Source organism: Falco naumanni, chromosome 13, assembly GCF_017639655.2.
Source record: "Falco naumanni isolate bFalNau1 chromosome 13, bFalNau1.pat, whole genome shotgun sequence".
NCBI classification, from domain to species: Eukaryota; Metazoa; Chordata; class Aves; order Falconiformes; family Falconidae; genus Falco; species Falco naumanni.
Window position 1 is genome coordinate 1,344,445 of NC_054066.1, and position 23,548 is coordinate 1,367,992.

The following is a 23,548-nucleotide window of genomic DNA, read 5'->3' on the forward strand; positions in this document are numbered from 1 at the left end:
ATGTGACCTAACAGCAGTCACACTGGTACACTGAATTTAGGCTTGTCTGCTGTGGGAGGGTTTGAATTAGGACAAGCGCGAACCCCTCAAGCACCACTGCCCTCCCCCAAAGCCCAGCTCCCAGCGCAGCGCAAACCCGGAGGGCTTTTCCTATGTGCGGGGCTTTATTGAGGAATCCAAAGTTTGGGAGATCAGCCCCGGATTGCTGGCTGCAAGCAGAGGGTGCTGAGATGCTGTGCGGGGGCTGGGGCTGATGTCCTGCTCCCTGCGAGGCTGGTCCCTCACTGGAGCCAGGATGGGGTGACCCTGCTGCACACAGAGACCCATCCCTCTGCACCCCAGGGTCCAGGGACCTTCTGGCCCCACAAAAGCCTCCACCCTCATCTGTCTCCCCCCAGGAGCTTGCTCTTTCCAAACCACATAGACCACGACCATGTGGCTGGGGCTGCTTCCCCTGCAAGCCCAGCTCTAGAAGGGAAGAAGGGGTCTCAGCAGGGGGTTCCTCCCCAGGAACCTGGGTTCCATTGACAGGTCTGCGTGGGGTGTCCCCGGCATCCCTCCCCCACGTGGTTTGCTCACGCTCAGTCCAGCATCACTAGGGAGGGGCAAAGTCGGTGGCACTCATTTGCAGGACTGGAACAAGCACTGGAAAATCCCATAGAGCAGCTTTGAAGGCCACCAGGTTGCCACTGGCTCCCTGCAAAGAAGCTGGGAACAAGGCGCCCCAATCCTGCACTACAGGGCAGTGCTGGTGGTCTCTGCATGGCTCGGGGCACTCGGCAGTGACTTCAGGTAATCCACGTGCTTGCAGGCGTCCTCTCGATTGTGCCGGACATAGCAGATCACATAGACAATGACCATGGCAAACCAGCCAAACATGGTGATGAACATGGCCACATCCGTGGTCCTCTGACGCACACTGCAGAAGTTGACACCGGCATCCAGGACCTGGAGCAGCGGCTTGCCCACGTACTCCTCCCGTGGGGCCGTGTGGCAGGTGATGTCCTGGACAGAGTCGGGGTCCAGCCGTGCCTCCCACAACACCTCCTGCAAGGCACACTCGCAGTGCCAGGGGTTGTTGGCCAGCCGGAGCTTGGCATTGAGCGCCAGCAAGGCCTCCTTGGGGATGCTGCGGATGCGGTTGCTGGAGAGGTCGAGGGTACGCAGCCCGGCAGCCACCCCTTTGAAAGCCGCCCTGTCGATCTTCTCAATGGCATTCCTGGAGAGATCGAGTTCCTCCAGGTGGGAGAGGTGCCTGAAAGCATTGCTGGGGATCCTGGTGATGCTGTTGGCATCCAGCTTGAGGAACACCGCGTCTTTGGGGATGTCCTTGGGGATCTCCTCTAAGTGCCGGGAGCTGCAGAGGACGGCCATTGCCCCTGCCCGCTCCGTGCACTGGCAGCTCGGAGGGCAGGAGCTGCCCCAGGGGACGCAGAGCAGGAGGCAAAAGAAAGCCTGGGCGACGCTGGCTGCCGGCATTGTCGTCAGGGTCATCTTGCACCCAGCCAGCTCGGCATGGCTGCTGGCAACTCCCTGGTGGCTGCAGCAGCTCCCGGGCAGCAGGGCAGCTCCTCTGCGCTCCTGCAAAGCCTCTCCCATTGCTGGAGGAAAGCGGTGGGTGGAGGGGATATGACACGGCGTTATTTCCTGGAACACCACTTACGTCTCTTGTAATGTGCCCTGGCAAAGCGGTGACAGGCTGGGCTCAGGGGCCCAGAAAACAAGGGCAGAATGATACTGGCCACTGTCTTTTCCGGGAGCACTTAATTTGGCTTAAGATTAATGATACCTGGACACAGAGCTGCAGAGATGAAAAACTCTCCCCCCCACCCCACCCCCATCTGAGCAAGAGACCACCCAGGCAGGCAAAGGGGCTGCAGGATGGGGGGTGTCGAGACCCAGTGTTGCCTCTGCCCCTGCCTGCTGCCAGTTCCCTCATGGGATGTGGTGATTTGCTTCTGGAGAACAGCAGCAGTAAATTCCTATCTCACCAGCCCCGAGTGTTAAAAAAAAAATGATGAGTCAGACTCCCCAGATCATCAGACTGGCTTAATCACCACTGTGTTTTTAAATAACAAGATGTGGAGTTCTTTTGCTTTCCCCATCTGGTCCATGCCCTGGTACAAGTCACGTTTCCAAGGGTTTTGCCAAAGCAGAGGTTTGGAAGTGACTTCGTTTTTTAAAGTAAAGAGTACGGTTTAACAGCCCAACTCCGGGAGCTGGAGCTTAAGAGAGGAGCCACTGACTATCCAAGTAAAGGGGGCAACCTGGGAACCTCAAGGGCCACCCCAGCCCAGCTGGGGAAGAGGCAGGAGGTAAAGCAGGTAGGCCTTCTTTCCTCTGCCCTTTGGTGTTGCTCACACCTCTCCTGCTGCCTTGGTCAGGCTGGGGGGAAGAGATCCCCAGGTGGGGGTGGGGTGGGGGGAGGCACAGACCCTGGCAGACCCTTTCACCTGGGAACGAAATTGAAATTGTCCACAGTGATCTCATTAGGAGACCAGCTGGGCCCCAAGTCATTATCCCTCTGGTACCAGCATCCTTCTGATAATGGCATCCTCCTGGTAACAGCATCCTTTAAGCACTGGCATCCCTCAGGTATGAGCATCCCCAGGGTACCACTCGGGGGATGCTCGTACCTGAGGGATGCTGCCGGCAGACCTGCCGGTGGACCTGCCCAGGGCCGTGGGACTGCGCAGTGGGCTCTTCCAGGGGAGATGAAGTTGCGCTGCCTGGGAACCCTGGCCCTGCAAACGCTCCCGGGGTCCGGCCCAGCCCCGGGGGGGAAGCGAGTACCACGCTGCGACGCCGGCTCCCACCGCCCGCCCGCGCCCGCCCCGTACCACCACCCGGCCGGGCACCGGCGGCCGGGGGCGATGCCCAGCCGCGACCCGCGCCCACGCCCTGCCCGGGGCCGGGGACCCGCCGGGCTCCGCGCAGCACGGCCGCCGCCACGGGGCCCCGGGGGTCCCTTACCCGCTCGGCCGGGGGCGGCTCCGCTCCGGCTCGGCTGCGGCTCCGACTGCGGCTCCGGCTCCGGCTCCGGCTCCGGCTGCGGCTGCGGCTGCGGTGCGCGGCGGCTCGGCCGCGATCAGCCCCGGCCCCACCTGTTGCTGCGGCTGCCGCCGGGGTCCCGCTCCCCGCCGCGGTGGCACCGGGCCGGGCGGGGAGGGGGGGGGGCCGGGCGAGGAGCAGGGCGGTGGGACAGCCGGGCAGCACAGCCACGGTGCCAGCGTCCGCCCGGAGCCCTTTCGTGCTGTAATTGAGTGATGCTAATTAGGTTTCAGCTATGGTTCTGAGGCTGGGGGCGCCGCTCGCTGGTCTGGGAGCTTTATCCGCGGGCGGTGCGAGGCACGACCGGCTCTTCCCCCCGCGCGGTGCCCCCGGCCCGGCCCGCGCCTGCGCCCCCGGCGGGACGGCGGGGGAGACCGGCAGCGGCCGTCGAGCGGGCGGAGGGCGATGGCAGGAGGTGCTGTGCCACCGCCCAGGGCCGCGGCAGAAGGTGCTGTGCCACCACCATGGCGCGCAGCTTGCTCCCCAGCAGCCCCTCACACTGACTCCTGCCGCGCCACGTTGCCTCTGCAGCCGGCATCGGGGGGTGCATCTTGCAGGCAAAGGGGGTTTGTGCAACAAGGCTGGGGATGGGAACACTCAGACTGGGCTCGTCACGGATGTGCGCTCCCAGCTTAAACAGCTACAACAGACCACCAGCCTTTAATTATTTAATATATGGTTTATTGAACTGGGTTGACTAAATTGCCAATCTGGCATCCCACCCCCACACCAAGCCCCAGTGCATCACTGGTGAAATTGCAGTTGCGCTGTGGTGGCCACCAGTGTGGGAAGAGCAGTCCCAGCTGTCCAGTGCCTGATCCATCAGGAGAGGTGGGGGGCACTGAAATTCACCCCCAAACCCCCCACACCCCCCCATCCCCCCCAAGCAGTCCTGGGCACAACATGCCATGGCATGTGGGGCTGTTCTGGGCTATTATCAAGAAATGCCTCCACTCCGCCTTGTTCTCCCTGTAGCAGGCAACAGACAAGGTGAGCAAGGGACTCCATAAGAGCAGAGATGCCTGGGATGGACACACTGATGTCGTCTCTCCTGTCCCTACCAAGGGACCGCAGCACATGGATCACCTGGGTCCCAGCAAGCTGCCCCTTTCCATCCATGTGCACAAGGGGACAGGGGCAGGCAGGTGACATTTAGCTGGTGCCTTGGCTCAGACGGAGGGAAGGAGTTCAGTTACAAGGTGGTGCTCAGCATACACGCGCAGGATCACATCACAGTATGGGACACAGCAAGTGGACCTGTGCAGAGCTATGAAACCATAGGTATATAAGCCGAGAGCTGCTCACACCTTCAGAATTGCTGGGTCACAGCTCAGGACCATGTTGTTGGGTCTGAGGCAACCAGAGTTATGGGGACAGCTGCCACGGGAGCGACTTGCAGGGCAGCCAGGGCCTCTAGGTGCAAAAGACCCCAAGCCTTCTCCAGAGCAGTCCTCCCAGAGCTGTGGCAGTGGGGCTGCCAGGGCTCAGAGCAGGAGCAGGGGAGCAGAGCTGCCTGATGGATATCCCAGGTGGAAGAGGAGCTGGGGCTGGCAGGTCCTCAGTGCCCACAGCGAAGTAAAGAGCAGGATGGAGCTGAGAGAAGGAGCACCTTCCAGGAACAGCCCTGTGGCTCTGCGTGGCCCCAGCCCTGGGCTAGTGCTGGGGCTGATGCGGACGCACCAAGACATAAGCTGGGGCTGAGCCCTGTGGCTCAGGTGACTGGGATGCTGTGTAGGCTCTGTCCAGGCAGCCCCTGCTCCTGGCTGCTGGGAAGGGAATGGTTTTCCTCCCAGAGACCTGAAACGTATATTCATGGAGGCAACCAAAGTACCTAGTCTCCAGTAGCTGCCCATGGTCTCACAGGTGAGCTGGGGTAGAGCTGCAGGTCCCAACCAGAACCTGCTCTGTGGTAGCAGGAGCCCTGGCCTGTGCTTGAGGACTCAGTAGTAGGCGCCAAGGAGGGTCGAGACCTTGTGCAGGAGCATCTTGTGGTTGGCGTGCAGGGGGATCCTCTTGTCCAGCACCTGCCAGCGGATGCACAGCTCCGGGTCGCAGCCCTGAAGGAACTGGAAGGGGACCTGAGACATCAGTATGTGCTGCTGGCAAGGGGCCATGCCAGCCATGCTCAACAGCACCTCTAGTCCCCATCGTCCCACCCTTTCTTTTTGGGATCCCCCTTGCAGTGCCACCCCATGTTCAACCCCATGTTCTTCCTCCACTGCATGCAGCTGGAGCAGCCCACTCTTGACGAGGGTGAGGTCTGGGTCTGGAGATCCGGCTCCCCTGCCCCATGCTGAGAGCCAGGTCAGGAAGCCATGGGGGCGAGATAACCATACCGAATTCAGCCGCTTCATCTCCACGTCGTTCTGGTTGTCAAAGTGCACACTGACAGCAACCGTCTCGACCCAGGCATTATCTGTGTTGCGGGGATCGTCAAAGTACCCCTTGTGTATCTGTGTGTGGTGAAGAAATGCCACGTTAGCAGAGCCCTCATCACCTCTCTGAGGGCACTGAGAGGCCCCGGGGGTGGTGGGGCATCGCCCCACATCTCCTCTGCCCTGCTGGAGACCAGTGCCCTGTGCCCACTGCAGCTGGAGCCACGGAGAGCAATGGCAGCAGGCGCAGAAACCAGTATGTGCAGCCCATCCCCAGGGTCCCTGGGCTGCCTCGCAGCCCTTTGCGCAGTGCAAAGCCATTATGGCGTGTCTCCTCCTCCCCCCGCCATTCCTCCCCGATGGGAGCAGTGGCCCAGGGATGGTACACCCTGGCCCTGTACCCTGGGGACACCCACATGCCCCCGTGCGACCATGATATCCACACGTCCCGTACAATGGTGGTGTCCCCATGTGCCTGTTCCGCCGTGACGCCTGTGTGCCCCTGTGCCAGGGTGATGCCCGCATGCCCCTGTACCGCTGTAACGCCCGCATGTCCCTGTACTGCTGGGACACCTGCATGTCCCCCACCTCAGTGCCTTGTTTCAGCAAGTTCTGGAACTGGGGCCAGAACTCCCGGCGCAGGATCCACTTGAGCTTCAGTGGGAGCGTCTCGCCCGGCTCCAGCGACCCCTGCACCAAAGCAGATGTCAACAGGGGAGGCCTGCCACCAGGCCAGCCCCGCCTCCCTCACTGCCACCAGCCTGGCCACCGGGCAGTTTCCACCACTACAGAAGATGCCACAAGATCTGATGGGGGAAGCAAGCAGCGGCGGTGCCTCCCTCCCTCCCTCTCCTGCCAGAAGTCCTCAGCTGTGCCCAAGCAGATGCCTGAGTTTGTCTGATTCAGTCTCTGGACCTCTCTGTCAAAGGACGGTATGCCTTAAGGCTTAACACACCTACGTGAAGGACATGTGAGAAGTGAAGCCATGGAGGATGAGGAGAAGGGAGAAGCAGGAGACAGAGGGTCAGGGGGGGTGGGGGTGTGTAACGGGACCACTGCTCGCCCAGCACTCCGGGCAGCACAGTCCTGCGCGCCGATGCAATGCAGGAGGTGCAGAGCTACCTCCTCGGACGAGGCTGTGACTTGTTGCTGTTTCTCCCTTGCTGCAGGGCATCCACCCAGCAGCTGGTCCCCGCCTCCCCAGATCCTTCTGCACCAGGTTTCCACCAGCTCTTACCCCAGGCAGAGCCCAGACTTCTGACAGCGGGTACTGAGCTACTAGGACTTCCAGCATCTTCTTCAGGCTCTTCCTTATAATGGATCCATCCAAATTCCTCCTCCAGCTGTGGGAGAGGCCCTGCAGCTGGAGGCAGTCTCCCCCTGCCCAGCAGTGGCTGAACAGGCAGCGGTGGGTTTGGCAGGTGCCAGTCTCTCTGAGATGGCTTTGTGCTGCCTTTCCCATTCCACCTCCGCGGCCCCATCCTGGAGCAGGACACTTCTGTCCCCATGCACTCACCGTGTCACAACAGGGTGCAGAGCGTGGTTGGGCCCAAAGCAGTGCAGCCGCCCGCGGCCTCGCAGTCCCGTCCTGCCCATGGGGTTCCTGGCAGGGTGAGAGCGAGCAGGCTGCGACAGAGCCAGGGTCCATCCGCACCCCCCAGCACACCGATCAAAGCCCTGTACCACTTCCCCAAATTTCCCACCACTGCACTGCACCTCTTCTAGGGTGCTGGGTAATTTTTTTTTTTTGGGGGGGGAGGGCAGCCCTGAGGACAATGCATGCCATTATCGCTGCCCCACCATTAGCCACAGGAAAGCAGAAAGGGGAAGGATGCAGCCCCCCTGGATTCTCTGTCTCCCCGTTGCTTTGCCTCCGGCTGGGCACCGCAGCTCCCCCCGGGCCTGCCTCCCCCCAACGGATGCGCTCACAGCGGCAGCCCGTCCTGCACGGTGTAGAGGCCGTGGAAGCTCTGCCGGTCGATCAGCCCGTCCATGGTGTTGTAGTTGATCTTCAGGAGAGACTCCAAGGACCTGGGGGGCAAGAGGCAGCCCGGCAGGGAGGGCTGGCTGTGCCACCCCGGGGAAGGGGCAGAGGAGCAGGGAGCCAGCAGGGACACTCACAGGCTGAACGGGTCCTGCACAGCCATGTCCTTGTGGTCTGCTGAGTAGGCAGGAGGGTCGTAGAGTGGGAAATCCACCTGCAGGGCACATGGCCATGTCAAGTCCCTCCTTGGGTCCCTGCTCTGGCAGCAGGACCCCTGGGGACACTTTCTGACCCAGTCCCTTCCTCTGCCCAGCTTGTGGCAGCACTCCCCCAGGCACGCAGGGCTCTGGGCTCTGCTCAGGGGCTGAGATGAGGGTTTTGGCTGGAGGACTGGTGCCTCTCACTCATGGCCCCCTGGAAGCCAGCACCAAGATCCTGTCCCTGACCCTGAGCCAGCCCCGCTTCAGGAAATGCAGACCCAGGTGGCTGTACCCTCTGTCTCCCAACCGAGCATCCTCAGACACCCCTAGCACTGCAGATCCCAGCAAGAACAATGCCCATTCGCCTCGCCTTGTCCCTGGGAGGTCCTCAGAGCAGCTGCTCCAGGAAGCCACTTCTTCCAGGGCTGGGAAGAACAGGTGTTCCCACGTGTGACACAGGTGCGACGACAGGTCTGTTCCTATTCCCATCACTACTGGGATCTGCCCCATCGCCCTCTTCCCAGCCCCACTGCCCAGGGTCACGGCTCCTACCTCCCAGGGAACCTTCTCATCCGGCACAGGGAAACGGTGTGTGTGAGACCCTGGGTACAGGAGGTTTCGGGCAAGCACGTGGTGCAGGGGCTGGGTCTCCTCAAGTTTCCTCTCCAGGTCAAAGGCTTTCGTCTCCAGGGCTTTGCTGGAGCCTGTGAGGCAGACACAGACAGCAAGGCCCCACAAAGCAGCGTGCTGAGTCTGGTGCCGCGGACTGTGGCTCTGCTGAGGGGCCCAGCTGGGTCTCTCCATGGGGATGCTGATGTCCCCGGGTGACCTGGCCCCTGAAATCCCTTCTGGCAGGCCCTGGAGGAACTCCTCCAGGGATGCTGCAGTGGAGAGCCTCAGCCATGGGCTGCAGGGAGGGCTCTGGAGTGGAGGGTGGGAATGGCCGCAGGAGGGGCTGGGTGGCCTCACGGAGCCCTCAGACCTCCCTGGGCCAAAGGAACCTCTCCTCTGCCTTGCTGCTTAACAGAGGGGTGCGAGGGGCTGCTCAGCCCTGGCCCGTAGCCCATGGGTGGTGTCCTGGGGTTCCTTGGTGCTGCTGGGGTGGAGACAGGTTCTGCTTACCCACGGGCGGCATGTCCTCGCCTGAGCCAAAGCCATTGCCCTGCAGCGCCTGCATTATCCACCTCAGGGCCTGGGCGCTCTGATGCACCTGCATGGGACGCAGCGGGGTCAGCCCTCTCGGACCCCAGCTGCCCCCCGGGCTCCCTTGCTTGAGTACTGCAGGACACGGCCCTGGCAGGAGGCACTGCTGCCCTCGGCTGCCGGCCGCTCACCCCCCAGGGCAGCAGAAGTCCTTGCCGTGGCCCAATGCTCGGCTTGGGAAACTGCCTCCAGGGAAATATTTTTTTCACAGCACGTGGAAATGGAAGTGGAAACAGCAGCCGTGCCGCGGCTGTCTCAGAGAGGAGACGCTGGGGCCTGGTCCGGCTCCCCGGGCACCCCACTGCTGGTGCGGGGTGTGGAACAGCTTCACGGGGAAGGAGCAGGGAGTCCCCTGTCTCCAGGAGGTCTGGAGGGTCCTCTGAGACCAAGGAGAGGAGCTGGGTCTGGTCTAACTGCTTGGGTGACCAGCGGAGGCAGGGGCACATCCCACCACATCCCACCTTCATCCTGCTCACTTCGGAGTCAAATCAAACAGAACATTTCCCATAGACCTTTTCCTCTTGGATGCTACTGTTTGGCAAGGAAACTCAAACTTGTTTGCAGGGGGATTGATTCAGAGGGGCTTTCCCTTGTGCTTCTGTTGACTCAGTCCCTGGAAAACCCTGTCTTTCTTAGGTAGTTGCTCAACTTCTGCCTCACCTGGTCTTCCAGAGAGAGCAGCCTCTGCTCCACCAGCCCTGTCCTCTTCACCTGGTCCAAGTCCAGCAGCTCTGCCAGGACATCAACCCTGGAGGGACAGTGCGGAGAGGAGCCCCCTCAGCAGCCACCTCTGCGTTGATCCCAGCTCTTCCCTGCCCAGGACACTGAAGGACAGAAGGATGCCTCTGCCTCAGGAGCGCTGGTACCTCTGTGCGATGTCTTGGATCTTCTGCTCTGTGTTCTGCTTCTCCTGGCACTGCTGGTGCTGCAGATAGTTCTCCTTCAGGTACATCTCCCAGGAGAGGAGGGCAGCTTCCTCGTTCTTCTCCAGCTTCTCTTCTGCCAGAGGAAGGGGACAGCAGTGCTGTCAGATCCCCAGGCGTCCCCAGCCCCGGTACCACAGCCTGGGCGCCAAGCTTCGTGCCTCGGTGCACAGTGCCATGCCCCGGGGAGGGGGCGAAGGGCAGGAGGGGAGATGCTGGTCCTCACTGAGCTGTTTGTGGCGCGTGGCCGGCCTGCGGAGCAAGCCTCGCCGGACCAGGATCTGCAGGTGGTTGAGGAGAATGAAGGGTGGAGGCGCAGGTGGGCGGCCGTGGTACTCCTCGATCAGGTCGTGCCGCTGGAACTTCCAGATCTGGTCTGTGTGAGCCTGGACCTGCTGGAAGGTGTAGCTGGGGAAGAGCCCAGGCGTCAGCCGTGCCGTGGGAACGAGAGGTCACATCATGTCTGTATGGTGCCCCAGCTCCTACCTGTCTCTGACCAGCCCTGGCCTGCACCAGCCACTTCCACCATATCTATGGCCCCCTGCAAGTGCCCTGTGCTCTGCCAGCATGTGCCCCAGCACCCTCCTTGCACTTTCTCAGTGTGCGGTGCCCTGGCCGTGGCCAAGCCTGCAAGCAAAGCCAGCTCGATTCACTGTCAGGACCGTGGGGACAGGTCAGACTCACTTGAACATGGCAATGAGGAGGTTGAGAAGGAGGATGTTGGTGAAGAGCAGGTACAGGCACAGTAAGATGACCGTCAGCCACTCCGGGAAGATGGGTTTCTTGTTGTCCTCATTTGTCTCTGGGCACTTGGGCTTGTAGGGGTCGGTCCCATTGGGGCTGCACTGGTCAATGTTGAAGTTGACCCCTGCCAGAGAGCACAGCGTGACGCTGCCGCAGCCAAACCTCCTGTCTCAGGGAGCACGCTGCGCTCTCTGAAAGTGCCCAGCACCAAGGGACTTTAGCACTGGGCAGGGATTTGACCTCGACCTGCATCATCCCAGGTGCTCTGCTCGCTGCCACCAGCTTTGTGGCACCGAGCTGGAACGACTCATGCTCCTGCGCCTTTGCTAGGGTGCTCCCTTGCCTGTGTGGGCAGATGCCACTCCTGGGTTTGCATCCACAGCAGTGCTCCCAACATGCCGGAGCAGAGCTCCATCCCCACACCCTGCCATTGCTCCCTTCTGGCCTCACGTTGTGCTTGGAGAGGAGCCCCTTGCAGGACTTCCATGCAGGAGCTAAGCAGACTGTGGCATGAGCTTGGAAGCCCTCAGCCTTGCCACAGCCACCCTGCTCATGCCATGTGCTGTCACAGGCTGGTGTCCTGTACCATCAATGTAGGAGGGAATCTGCCCGAAGATGGTCAGGTAAGAGTGGTAGACTACGCCACGGAAAAGCCACTCCACACGTTCCTCATTGTGGATCAGGATGGCCTGCTTGGCGACGCCGAAGGACACCACCCACACTGCTAGCAGGAAGAGGAAGAAGAAGACGTCCTTCATCTGCAAAGACAGAGGGGAAGCAAAGTTGTGTCCTGGAGCAAACCTCACTCCAGGGTAGGAGAACACAGGTGGCACATCCATCCCGTGCTCTAGCTGATCACCCTGGCAGGAGGGAGGGCAGCTCTCACCATGCGCTTCACAATGATGATCTTGGGCCCCAGCGTTTTACTGACTGTGAAAATGTGCATCAGACGCAGGCAGAAAATTATAAAAGCCAGTGACAGTATGATGCGCCCAGGGTATAACGTTGATGGAATCAGCCTGGGCACAGAAAAAAAGGAAAGGAAACACCTCAGTGTCGCCAGTGTGGGTTTTTTTCTGATCTCACAGGATTGTTTCTGCAATATGAGCGCGCTTCCCCAGATTGCTGGGTGACAGTTGTGGCATGAAAAACTTCTTTCCTAAAAGCAGCTGAAAGCAGAAGTGGATTGATCAGAATTAATCACGTGGCAACAAAAATCTTCTTTGGCCTTTGGAAGAAGAAATTGCAATTGAAAAACCTGCACAATTCTTACACTAGTTTTGTAGCCTCAGCTGTGGCTTGAGCCTGCGCGCTGCCGAGTAGCTCTGCAGCTCACCTGCAAGTCAGCCCTGTGATAAAGATGAGGATGGCGCAGATATCTAGCTTATTCCAGAAGTCCTTGAAATACAGGGAAGCCATTTTCACAACGCCAAACCCATCTGGATCATACAAGAGCTGTTTGGAAGAGAAGAGGGGTTGGTATTTCAGTGAGAGCCTTGTAGGATACTCGTGTGCCCTGTGGATGGGAGGGACCACAGAGACCTGCTGCCCTTCACGGGACCCTCCTGCTTACCTGAGGTTAACCTGAGCTTATGGGGTTTTCTACAGGGGCGTGGAAGGAGTGTGGGGAGAGATACCTGAGACATGGGGCTCTTTAGTCTGGTGAAGAAAGCTCTGGGCTGTTGAAGCAAAAGCTGAAAAAATCAAACGTCAAGCAAAGCCTGGAAATGCTTCTGGGAATAAATACCCAAGGAAGGAGGTAGCCCCTCCACCTCCTGACGTTTTCAGCTCAAACCAGCATGTTTTCCTGCAAGTACCTGGCACCAGGCCAGACGTAGCCAAGGAGATTCTCTGGTCTCGGAAACGGGGGCATCTGGCAGTCCCTTCTGCAGGGACCTCTCCGAACGGGTGGTGACATGAGAAGCAGCATGGGAATATGAGCTGTGCAGGACCTCCCAGGAGCACCCAGAGGGGTGTCTCTCCCTCCTCTCGCCTCCTCCCAGCCCCTGCCCTGCCTGCCCCGTACCTGGCGGGTCTCCTCGCACACCAGGGAGAAGAGCCAGAAGTAGATGAGGTACTCCCGCCAGGACGGCAGTGGCTGGAAGTCAACCATCAAGACGTAGGCAAAGAGCAGGAGAAAGGTGAAGTAAGAGAGGATGTTCATGAGGAAGATGACGACGGGTGCGGTGAAGAAGGCTCGGAGGCGCATCATGCAGCCCATGGGCTGCAGCCTCTTCTCCCTGCAGGGAGCAGGGGTAGAAGCGGGGCTCAGCTGCCTGAGGAGATGCCACGGCACCTTCTCGCAGCCAGCTGCAGAGCGAGGCTGGAGGAAATCCCTGCCCCGGTGCACACATGCCCCAGCTGCGTGCCTGAAGGTGATAAGGCTGGTGCAGAGAAGTGGGAAGAACAGCATGCACGCGATCACCCGCCAAATCCCATTGTCCACGCACATCTTTCCCCACCAGACTTTGGTTAGAAAGGCCTGTGAGGAGGGAGGAAGAGGAGCACTGGTTACAGGAGCTTCTGCCATCAGAGCGGGGGCGAGGGGCAGAGCCCCGCTGCTGCTAACAGGGAACCCTGGCTCTGGGGCAGGGAACACCTGAGTGCTTCCCCTCCAAGCACCGCTGCTGGGAACCCACCTGGACACCCCCATGGGACACAAAATTCATGTTTTTGGCCTCCAGTGCCAACTGCAGACAGGTTGTCTTCCCCCAGGCCTCAGAGACGCGGGTGAGAAGCTTCTGGGCTCTCTCTTCATCCTTGCGGTAGCAGTCTGTGAACACGCCTGGCCAGGCAGGTGCCAGGGAGACAAGGCTGAGCTCTGGGCCAGCCTGGGGCTCAGTGAGGTGCTCTCAGGGTCACCCTTCACAGCTGGATCTGGACATGGCACCACACAGCAGCACCCTCTGCACTCCCACTACCTCCCGGGCACAGCGCTCACAGCACCACGACCCCAACCGCGGCAAGGGTGCTGGGCACCACCCATGCCACCCGTCACCCCCAGACACCTCCTGGGCAAAGCCAGCCAGCCCTGCAGGGCACTCGGGCAGCTCTGGGTTGCCAGACCCCTGCCACTCACCGATCGCCTTCTGCTCGTACTGCTCAGCCAGGGCCAGCATGGCATCGGTGGTGTCCGTGTCTTCCTCCTCCTTGGCGAGCTCCTTCAGGATTTTGCTGCAGGCCAGCGCGGCAGCCGTGCAGTCCTGGCTCTGGAGCAAAGAGGGCAGAGAGAGAGTGGGGCTCCTGCACCCTGCCCCGCAGGTGCCAGCAGTCCTGCCAAGCCCCCCCCCGGCTCCCACCGGAGGGGAGGAGGGCGTCCCAAGCAGACGGCTTAGGGTGGGCAGCTCGCCATGCAAGGGCTGAGCTGTGCTCCCCTCTGGCTGCAGGGGCAGCAGGAAACCCGCAGCCATGGGCAATCTGGGGACATCCCTGCCGTCCCTGTGGGAAGCCTCGGGTGACAGGACAGTGTGACTCCACAGCTCTGCACGGCACCTTCACCACACCCCCAGCCACACTGCCTCTTGTCCGGGGATGCTGCTTATGGCTGGAAGCCTTCTCCACCCCAGCTGCCATGCCCCTGTGTCCTGCCTGTACCGCGCTGAGCCCCCCCCCAGCCTTTGCAAGGCAAAGCATGCTTCTGGGCCAGCTTGCCACCTCTGGCTGCAGCGTGTGTTTTGGCTGGGAAGAGACGGACCTCGCCTCGTGGTGTGGCTGGGGATGAGCATCAAGTGCCCACAGGCTCACTAGCTGGCTCCCGTTTGGCTGGGGTCAGGCTCGGGCACCGCCATGTCCCGAATCCCAGCAGGGATCTTTCCTTTCGGGGCTGGGAGGTTTGGCTCCATCTGAGCCTCTCAGCTGTGACCGACAGCTCTGGGCTGTGATACCTGGGCCCAGATGATTTCTGCCAGCTCCTTGCGGTTCTGGACCACAGCCCAGATGAACAGGTCTCGGACTGGGTCCATGGTGAAGGTGACTCGGCCGGCAGAGCGCTTGTAGAGGGACCGGAGACTTGACCCCTGAACCTGCAAGGTGTGCAATGGTCAGACCTCCTGCCAAGAGGCTGCAGAGAGCAGAAAGCCCCTCAGCACAAAGCCACCCCCAAACCCTGGCTGCCTGCCTCCACCACCCATGGAGGGGCCTTTGCTGCGGCGTGGCCAAGACCGGACTCATCCTGGAAATGCCGCTTTTTCTAGGGTGAGGATCACGTGGGGATGTGCCAAGCCTGTCCAGTGCACCCACCCCACCGGGTCCTGCCCACCGGCATTACGCAGCCACAAGGTGCTCCAGGCGTAGGAGGATGGGAGTCATGCATTGAACGTGGGGCAGACGACTTGGACAGGGCTTTAAGGGACTTGAAGTGGGATTCTTGAGCAGGCAAGAGGACAGAGACCGAGCTGCAGCCTCCAAGATGGCTTCGTGAGCCAGCGTTCCCCTCTCCACCACCACCCCACCACCACGCAACCTGGAGATGCGTACATTCAGCTTGATGTGCGGGACAGGGATGGAGAGCCGGGGCCGCTCCGCGTGCTTGGGCTTGGGGTAGAGAGGCTGTGTGGAGCAGCCCAGCAGCTCCCGCAGCACCTGGGAGACATGGTGCAGTTGGATTTTTGGCATTTTGGAGCCAGCTGCGTGCTCTCTCTCCTCCAGCAGGACCTTCTGCAGCTTGCTGTGAAACAGGCAGGATGGTGCCACGTTGTCGTAGAGGTAAACCAGGGTGTCCCAGGTGACAAACTCCTTGAGACGCACTCCCTGCTCCAGGAACAGCTTCACAAACTCTGGCTTGTTGGAGATCAGGGCAGCTGCCATCACGGGGTGGAGATCTGTGGGCTGGCAGGCCAGAGGCAGAGGTGAGAAGCTCCAGGGCCCCAGAGCAGAGCCTCACGTGGGGGCGGGGGAAGTTTTTATCCCTGAGCACACAAGGAGTTTTGGGGTGTGAGAGAGCAGCCGGGAGGCACCTGGACTTGCAGGACATCCCCCAGCGGCATGCTTGTGGGTTAGTGTGCCCTTGGCTGCCGGGTGGAGGGATAGGGTAGGGTAGAGGGTAGACCCTCTTTCCCCAGCTCACGAGGATGCACCAAGCAAACGAACGGGACCTCAGAGGCTTGTCTCCTGTGCAATGCCTCAGCTGAAGGACTGTGGTGCTGCCAGCCAGATCTCAGCCATGGGGAGATCAGCTGCTCCTGGTAGTCACCCAGCTCAGCCTTTGTGGGGTTTTCCTTTCCAAGGCAACGTGTCCATGTGCTTAGAAGTGAAAGCAAGGCCCGTGGGTAAGGGGGGAGGTGTTGTCCCAGCAGGAAGGTACCTGCTGACCTTCTGCCATAGCTTGGTTTCAGCCCCAGCTTTTCATGCCAGCCACAGCGGTCCAGGGCTGCAGCACTTGCAACAGCCCTGGCCTGCATCGGCTGATCTGAGAGCCGGCCTCGTCCTGACAGAGCTGTGGATCTTTCTTGGGCTGTGCATTTTCACACCATCAAATATTTCCTCTTCAGCTTCCTGGTTCCCACCAGTCCTTCCCAGTCCCACAAAGAATATGGAGCTGGGGGAACCCAAACTGTTGAACCAAATAGGAAAATCCATTCCAAGTCCCACAGCCCCATCAGAAGGGACAGATAATCCTGCTCAGCTTTGACTTCTCAGCAGCAAGATCAGAAGTGGGACAGCAGAACTGGCTGGTGCTGCTCCCTGCCCCGCTCTGTATAAAGTCAGAGCAGGGAAGCACCGGGCTGAGTGAGATCAGTTTAGAGACAAGTTGCCGTTTGACAACGTGGCATGAGCAGCGACCACAAGGCAGAGTTGGCAAGAGGTATTTTGGGCTCTAGGTTGGTGAACTGTCTTTAGAAGACACTGGTTTTGAGCAAAGTACCAGTCACCTTAGTAAACAGTGACAGGGCAAATAGGGCCTTTACAAGCGGTGAATTGCAGGCTGTGCTCACCTCCGCTTTGCGTGTTTGAGAGCACTTTTGAAAACCAGCACGGATTAAGAGCCCCTAGCAATGTGGTGGGAGTTTAGGGTCCATGAGAAATGCCTTCAAATACTCTCCCTAGGCACAGTTGAGGTGAAAAGTACCCTCGATATCCACGGTTCTCAAGTGGGACAAGATGTAAGCCTGACTGGACAAACAGCACAGGTACTGCCTTACCTTCCACTCATGGTCATCCGTGAAGATCTCGCTCCGAGCAATGTCCACCCTGTTCCATGCCACAGCTAATTTCAGCTGGTGGTCCCAGTTCTCACGACCAAAGTGGTCCTGGTTTCTGGATGCTGCATGCAAAGTACACTTGTTAGAACAGAGGTTCATTCATATGGTGAGAAGATACCACCTGGAAGCCCCCTTGGAGACCTGGCCCTTTGGGAGAAACAGCTCTTCCTGATCAAATGAGCATCACAAAGTTTAGGGACCCCTTTGGTGACCCCATAAGTCAAGGAGCTGCAGGAGGTGACTTGTGACCCCCATCCCATTCATCTTGCCCCACCGTCCCCAGCAGCTCCCCACCCCTCACCTTTGAACAGGGCCTGGAGGATGGCCACATCCACATCCTGCTGGCCACATTTGCCCTCTCTGAAAATGGTCAGGAGCTGCCGGCTCCGCACTATGTCTTGGATCTACAAAGGAGAGCCATGGGCAAGCAATCATCATCAGCATCTCCTCCCTGCTGCTTCCCACAGCCCCCTGTCCTGCGTGGGGCAATCCCTTGCTCCTTTCAAGCTGCCTTCAGACTCCCTGTGCTGGGTCTCCCAGCCTGGCTGGGGCTGGTCCCAAATGGTACCTCTGCCCAAGGCGAGCAGGCAGGGGGGGAGATGGATGGTCAGCAGAAGATTAGCCTTAAACTTCATGCTGAGAGCCTTCCTGCTCATGGGCAAGGACCCCTGGGGACCCCTTTGATCTCCTCAAGCTCAGCAAGAGGAGCTGTCTGCCTGCAAGAAACTCACCTTCTTGGTCCACTCCACCAGCTTGCCCTCAGTGAAGAGCTCATAGGTGTCAGGGAAGAACATGCTCAGCTTCTTCTGGATCAAGGCAATGGTTATCTTGGGCACAGGCAAGCTGGCCACCTGTGCAATGACATCAGCCACACGCCCAGACCCTTCCACAATCACACAGGGGGTCCCGTTGGTGATGGCATTGTAGATGGTCTGCAACAGAGCGGGGAGGTTGGTGCTAACCCCACCCAGAGGCCAGATGCATTTCAGCTGGTGTGCCACCACGCTCGCAGCCATGCCGGAGAGCAGCACCCCAGGCAAGGAGCTGCCCCCTCCCACCACCCACCACCCTGGTCAGGAGCGAGCAGGAGCAGTTCCTTACATCAAGTGTCCCAGGGCCTCCTTCCAGCACCACACACACAATGGGGATCTTGATAGCAACGCCTGCAGGGAAGCAGAGTCCAGGGTCACCTCCCCGTGGGGCAGCACCCTGCCACGCAGCTGGATGCGGTCCCTTCTGAGCGGTGGGGTGTGACAGACAGGGAGGGAGCACTGCCCCTGATGAGCCAGGCTCCAGGAGAGAGGAGAGACCCTCTCCTGGCAGTCATGATGCTGGAGCATGTGTTAGAATAAAAGATGATTTACACAGCAAGAAGGTCCCACCTGGAAGCCCCCTTGGAGGCCTGACCCTTTAGGAAAAATGGCTCTCCCTGATCAGCTCAGCATCACAAGGTTTGGGGACCCCTTTGGTGACCCCATAAGCCGAGCAGCTGGCAAAGAAAGGCTCTTTGATTTGTGTCAACCCACAATTCGATTCGTGTTTGTGAGGAGCAAGGTTCCACACTTATCCTGACAACCCTCTCAACCCGCTTGCCTGGATCCTCCAGGGAAGCCACAGCCTCCCCTCTCACCTGAGGCCAGGATGGGCACCCTTTCCCCATGGATGGCCCATCCTGCCTTGTGCCCTCCTCTGCCCCAGGCCTGGCTGCGTGTTGCCGTTACCTCCTTTCACCTTGGTCTGCTCCGAAATGAACTTCTCCAGCTTGGTCCTTAGTGGGATTTCCACCCCATACCTCCCGTGGGTCCCATCGTCCACCAGGATGAAGTGGGAGTGGTTGCTGTCCAGGCATGACAGGCTGCCTTGGTTCTCCTCGTCCAGCATGTACTCGGCTGGAAAGCCACCCTGTAAGGTGCAGGAGGAGAGGCTCTGGGAGAAGCCTGGCAGGGCTGCAGAGGAGGAGTACCAGATGACCAAAGCAACCAGCATGTGGGACAGGAACAGGCCAGCACGAGCGCACAGTCTGGCCAAACTGCCACCCCTGCAGCCTGTGTGTCAGCCTTGCCCCATGCGCTTCTGTTTCTGCTCCACCTGCCCTCACACCCACAAGGGTCCTCCCAGGAGAAGCACAGCACCTACACAAGACACTGGGTAGGGCAGAGGTGCTTCTCAGCAGCTATCAGCCCAAGACCATCGCTCCTTCTGGCACAGCTGGGTTTTACCAGGGCTGCCAGCCACAGGCACATCTTGAAGCACCCGTTCCCACCGTGGTCCCTGGCAGGACTTCCCCTGAAGTCCAGGCGTAGGCAAAGCAAACACATCTCCAGCTTTGCCTGGCTCACCATGGGGCAGATGAGGCTCTCCCGGTTGTACACGGTTCCCCAGGTGGCTATGCCAATGGTGACAATGTCGCCTTCCTTGTGGCTGCAGCTCAGGATGAAGTCTCGCACTGCCTCTCCCACCTGTTTCATCACACCGGCGTGGGACCCCCCCGTGATGATCCAGGCTCCTGGGGGTCAGAGAGGGGCTTGGGAAGGGAGAGGCTCTGCCCACAGCAGTCTCCTAGCATCCCCCTATACGGCTGCAGGAACACCTGGTCCTTGGAGATGCTCCATCCCCCAGGAGATGCCTTCCTTGCCCACTACCTCAAGCCCTGACAGCACAGGAGATGTCTTCTTCAGCAACGTGTTGCAAATCTCAGTCCAGCTCCCTATGAGCCTGTTTGCAGTGATTAAGCAAGAATAGTCCATCCCTGGTGGGGCTAGTCCAGACAGGGACCTGCAAGCCGTCAGGCCAGCTCCGCATTCCTACAGCACCCCAACTCGCTGAACCTGGCATGGCCGGGTGACAGGCCCCTCGCCCGCTGCAACCGTGGGGAGAGCCTCTGCAGCTCTTACCGGTGGTCTGAGCCACTTTGACCAGCCCTTGCCGGAAGATGTTCTTCAGCCTTGGCTTCATGATGAAGTTTTTGGCTCCCCCAGTGACTGAGATGAGCAGGTTGGGTGCATCAAGGCCCCAGTGCTGTGTCATGAGGTGGTAGATGACGCGTGGAGGGGTATCTGAGGAGACACGCACGTACTGCAAAAAAGGGAGCATAACATGCATTTTGGGTGAAAACAACAGGGGGAGGGTAACAGGGCACCCCCACCACGATTTCTTCTATCCCACCAAAGAACCAGGGGCCTCCCACGCTGTTTCCCAGTGGCTGCTGCTGCCCCAGGTCTTTGTGCGTGACCCTGTTCCCATTCGCTTCCCTGGGACTGAGCATTCCCAAGACGAACCCAAGGACGAGGAGAGGGGAATAGCCACCCCTTGAAGCAGGGACCTCACGGCATGAAGGGCAGTCTCGTGGTTCCAGAAAGGGACTTGGTACGGGGCTGGGAGAGAGAAGGGATCCTGTCCCACCCCCCTAATTCTGTTTGGGTCAGTGTTGCCTTTGGGGCATTTCCAGACCTCCCCAACATCTTCCCATTCCGGAAGGAAATAGGCGCCTTTCATCTGCCACGCATGACCTGACCGCCGGCTCCCTGTGCACCAGAGACAGGAAAACAGGTCACCTTCCCCATCTTCTGTCCCAGGCCCGTGAAGTGGATATCACCGAAGGCATCTGTTGGCATTTCCTGGATGTGCCTGCTGGCATCCCATTCCTTCCCCAGGAAGATGGGAGGTTTGGCAGCATCTTCCAGGTGCTGTTCCCTGAGATAGCCGCACTCGCACACAACCCTCCTGAAACACACACCACCAACTTTTCCAAAAACAATCTAAACCCAAAAGGCAAAGCCCAGCTGGCCCACCTGCCTCAGCCCAGCACCAGCATCTCCCGCCCAGCTCGTCCTCTAGCTCAGACCTTGTGCAGAAACAAAGGCACTGCTTGGGGGGAAATCTAGCAAAAATTTGACATTTCCAGCTGTAGAGGTTTTTAGGACAGAAATATTAACGTTGCTCTGGATTGGGATGAAGTACGATGAAAATTACTGCATGCAAAGGCGTCAGAAAGGTTCCTCACTGGGACACAGAGTAACAGCCATGTGGTGACACAGCAGGGTGAAGAGCCAGACAGAAAGGCATTTGTGAATTCCCTTGACCCCAGCTTCTTTAACAGAAAGGTGGGATTTTCTGGTGCTGTAGGTTTTTCACCAAACACCCCTTCCGCTTTCCTGGCAGGGGAGGGCAATGAGGGACTATCTGACTCACCCAGAATCTGACGTCTGCGAGCTTTCAACAAAGTAGGTGCACTCTTTCTTCCGGATGTTTTCAGGAATCCACGAGATGAGATTTTCCTGAGGGAGCAGGAAAATCAGCAAGCAGTCAGGGTTTCTGCAAAGGGCCAGAAGTCAGGGCAGGGAGAAGGCACCCTGGTACTTGGAGCATATTTGGGTGCTTCTTTTGATGTGAAGAAAGCAAGCTCCATCGCTATCTGCAGGGACAAAGCCAGGTGTACTGCAAGGAGAGGAGATACGCATGCTGGACTTGTACCTCAGATGTTTGGGGTTTTTTCTGTCTGTCCCTAAAACTAAAGTGATCTAATGCTCCCATTAATGAATCACTGGATAACTCATTAACACTCTTTTGTCGTGTGTGGCCAGCTGCTCCCCTCTTCCAGCACCACCTGAACTTGCCTTTTCATTGCTGCCGCTGGGGAAATGTGCCTTCCGTCTGCTCTTCGAGACACTGCTGCTGCTCTGCTGGAGGTTGGGGACCACCTCGAAGTCGCTCATCCTCCTGGGGCGAGTGGCAGGGTCATCTCCTCTCTCAGGGCACACCTTGTTCAGTTCAGAGGGGAGCACCCTGGTGCACCGGCCACGCGCTGCCATGGCTGCTGTGTCTTGCCCCACTCAGCCTCCTCTCTCCTGTTCCTAGGCTGGAAGGTCCTGAACGTCTCCATCCTGAGTGCAGCAGAAAAGAAAAAGGATACCCATGAACTTAAAGCACTGGGGTGCCCTCTCCATCATTCCCTGGGTGGAGAGAGGTCTGTCGGAAACCTGCCAGACCCTCGCCACGGTCCTGACACAAGGGCTACGTGGACAGTGAGCCAGCCTCAGGGTGCACTGCGCTGCCCCTGAGCGATCGATCGGCCTCTGCCAATTGACCCCACCACGCTCTGCCCACCATCGCAGCTGCCTGGCCATCCACCAGCCTGCAGCTCTCCTCGCTTGCTCTCCGCTGCAGGCAGCTGGGATATTTCTGGCAGCAGGGACACCAGAAACCAGGTCTCCTGTGCGAGCAGCCCGAGCCTGGCCCTGCACAGAAAATCTGCGCCAACACGCTGCCTGCAGGCACAGGGCACTCCTCTGTAGGGGGGCCCCGTGCCCTCTGCAAAGGTGCCCCGAGATCCCAGAGCTAACACCCAGCTGCACGCAGGCATGCTGCGTGGCAGGGGCTGCAAAACTCCTGAGCCCACCCACAAACGCTCACAGCCCCCGTCGCTGAGCTCCTGAACTGCTGAGGCTGGAGAGCTGCTGGAGCAAGGGTGGAAAAGCTCCCAGGTGTCTCTGGAGCCCAAAGGGGAATGGGTGTCCTCTCAGGGAGCCGTGCTTAGGTAACGAAGAAGCACAGCACTCCGGTGAAGCTGTGGGTCAGCTGGTCTGTGTTAGGGAGGATTTTGGCTGCCTTTCTGCAAGACAGACTCTGCATCACACCCGAGGGAGGGTAGCCCTTAGGGGGGACAAGGAGTGGTGGAGCAAAATCATGGCTACCCTTGTGTTTCCTTCAAGTTTCCTTCCCCTGGCTCAGCGCTGCTGCAGGCAGGGAGCAGCAAGGAAAAGCCTTTTTGCCAGCCTCCCTCCCGGGCTCCCTCCTGGGACCACGCAGCCCCACCAGCCTTAGGAACCTGATTTTGGCAGACTGGCTTTCTGCATCAGCACAATCCACTGGCAGAACTAATTGCTTGAGAAAGCGCCTTCTGAATAAGGTCAAACACCCCTTAATCCTTGTTCCCGACCCTCCAGGGTGGGCAGGCTGGTGGGGGTCTGGGGCATGGCCACCAGCAATACAGAAGTCCATGCTGGAGGGGCTCTCACACCAGGTCCTCCACGGCCACCATGGGGCTGAACAACTGCACTGATAGAACACCCAGAATACCTGTCCTTAAGGGCACTGGGGTCAAGGGCAGAGCCTCCCCTGCAGCACACACTGCCTGCCCCCCATCCCTCCCCAGCTTGGCAAGCACCACAGGAGTGGGGCTGAACCTCTGAGGGGTCTGGCAGCCTGTCCTACTGCAGGCAGCACAGGGCCCCTCACCCAGGCACCAGGTCACCCCTCAGCCGTGCTGGGTGGTCACAGCACCCACGGGAAAAGGAGCACCAAGCCCTGACGGCAGGCACTGGACGCTGCCTATGACCCACGGCCACCCCACTGCCCCTCCACCGGCACGACTGTCAGCAAGGCTGCCTGTACCTTCCCTGCAGCATCCTTCGGCCACATCACCAGCTCCTGTGCTCCATGAATGTCCAGGAGTCAGACCTGTGTCCCTGTCCTCCAGCGGGTCATTTTGTCACCGGAGACACAGGCGATGAGCAGAGAACGGGGCAGAGCTGCCTGCGAGCTGCCTGCAGAGAGGAGGAGATGGCAGGGCTGCTGGCAGCCTCCCAGCAAATCAGGCTGCAGAAGCGGTCCCTGCCGAGAAGCTGCGGCGTCCGGGCAAGCCCTGAGTTTGCTGGAGCGGCTGAGTCACGCTCCCCACAGCAGCGATTTCCACCCGCAGCCCCCAGTGCCCACCCTCCGCTGCTGTCAGCCCCACGAGGGGCGAGACGCTGGTGCCCTGGCCCCTCGCAGCAGGTGTCGTGGGCAGGGGCTGCACAGGGGGCAGCGGGGACCCGGCACATGGGTGCTGCCAGCAAGGAGCAGCAGCTCTGATGGAGGCTTGGGTGCG

At 59.7% G+C, this 23,548-nt stretch overlaps 2 protein-coding genes across 2 annotated transcripts; both read right to left on the reverse strand.

The window, feature by feature from the left end:
• Window positions 1–163: 163 nt before the first annotated feature.
• On the reverse strand, window positions 164–1,973 carry LRRC3 (leucine rich repeat containing 3). The gene has a single exon (XM_040612435.1). The coding sequence runs from the start codon at window positions 1,597–1,599 to the stop codon at window positions 736–738; it is 864 nt and encodes a 287-aa protein (XP_040468369.1). The 5' UTR covers window positions 1,600–1,973; the 3' UTR covers window positions 164–735.
• Window positions 1,974–3,734: 1,761 nt separating this feature from the next.
• On the reverse strand, window positions 3,735–23,289 carry TRPM2 (transient receptor potential cation channel subfamily M member 2). The gene is made up of 33 exons (XM_040613810.1): window positions 23,074–23,289; window positions 21,297–21,563; window positions 20,872–20,957; window positions 20,235–20,403; window positions 19,575–19,755; window positions 19,020–19,186; window positions 18,402–18,582; window positions 17,782–17,843; window positions 17,412–17,612; window positions 16,982–17,084; window positions 16,621–16,742; window positions 14,957–15,307; window positions 14,365–14,502; window positions 13,560–13,689; window positions 13,120–13,265; window positions 12,850–12,962; window positions 12,507–12,720; window positions 11,817–11,935; window positions 11,367–11,499; window positions 11,067–11,238; window positions 10,421–10,604; window positions 9,963–10,144; window positions 9,680–9,812; window positions 9,474–9,561; window positions 8,733–8,820; window positions 8,163–8,314; window positions 7,548–7,624; window positions 7,356–7,457; window positions 6,943–7,029; window positions 6,664–6,769; window positions 6,015–6,116; window positions 5,388–5,504; window positions 3,735–5,117 (listed from the first exon to the last, which is right to left on the reverse strand). Exons 2-33 carry the CDS (start codon window positions 21,489–21,491, stop codon window positions 4,992–4,994), a joined length of 4,527 nt encoding a protein of 1,508 aa, XP_040469744.1. The 5' UTR covers window positions 21,492–21,563; window positions 23,074–23,289; the 3' UTR covers window positions 3,735–4,991.
• Window positions 23,290–23,548: the final 259 nt, after the last annotated feature.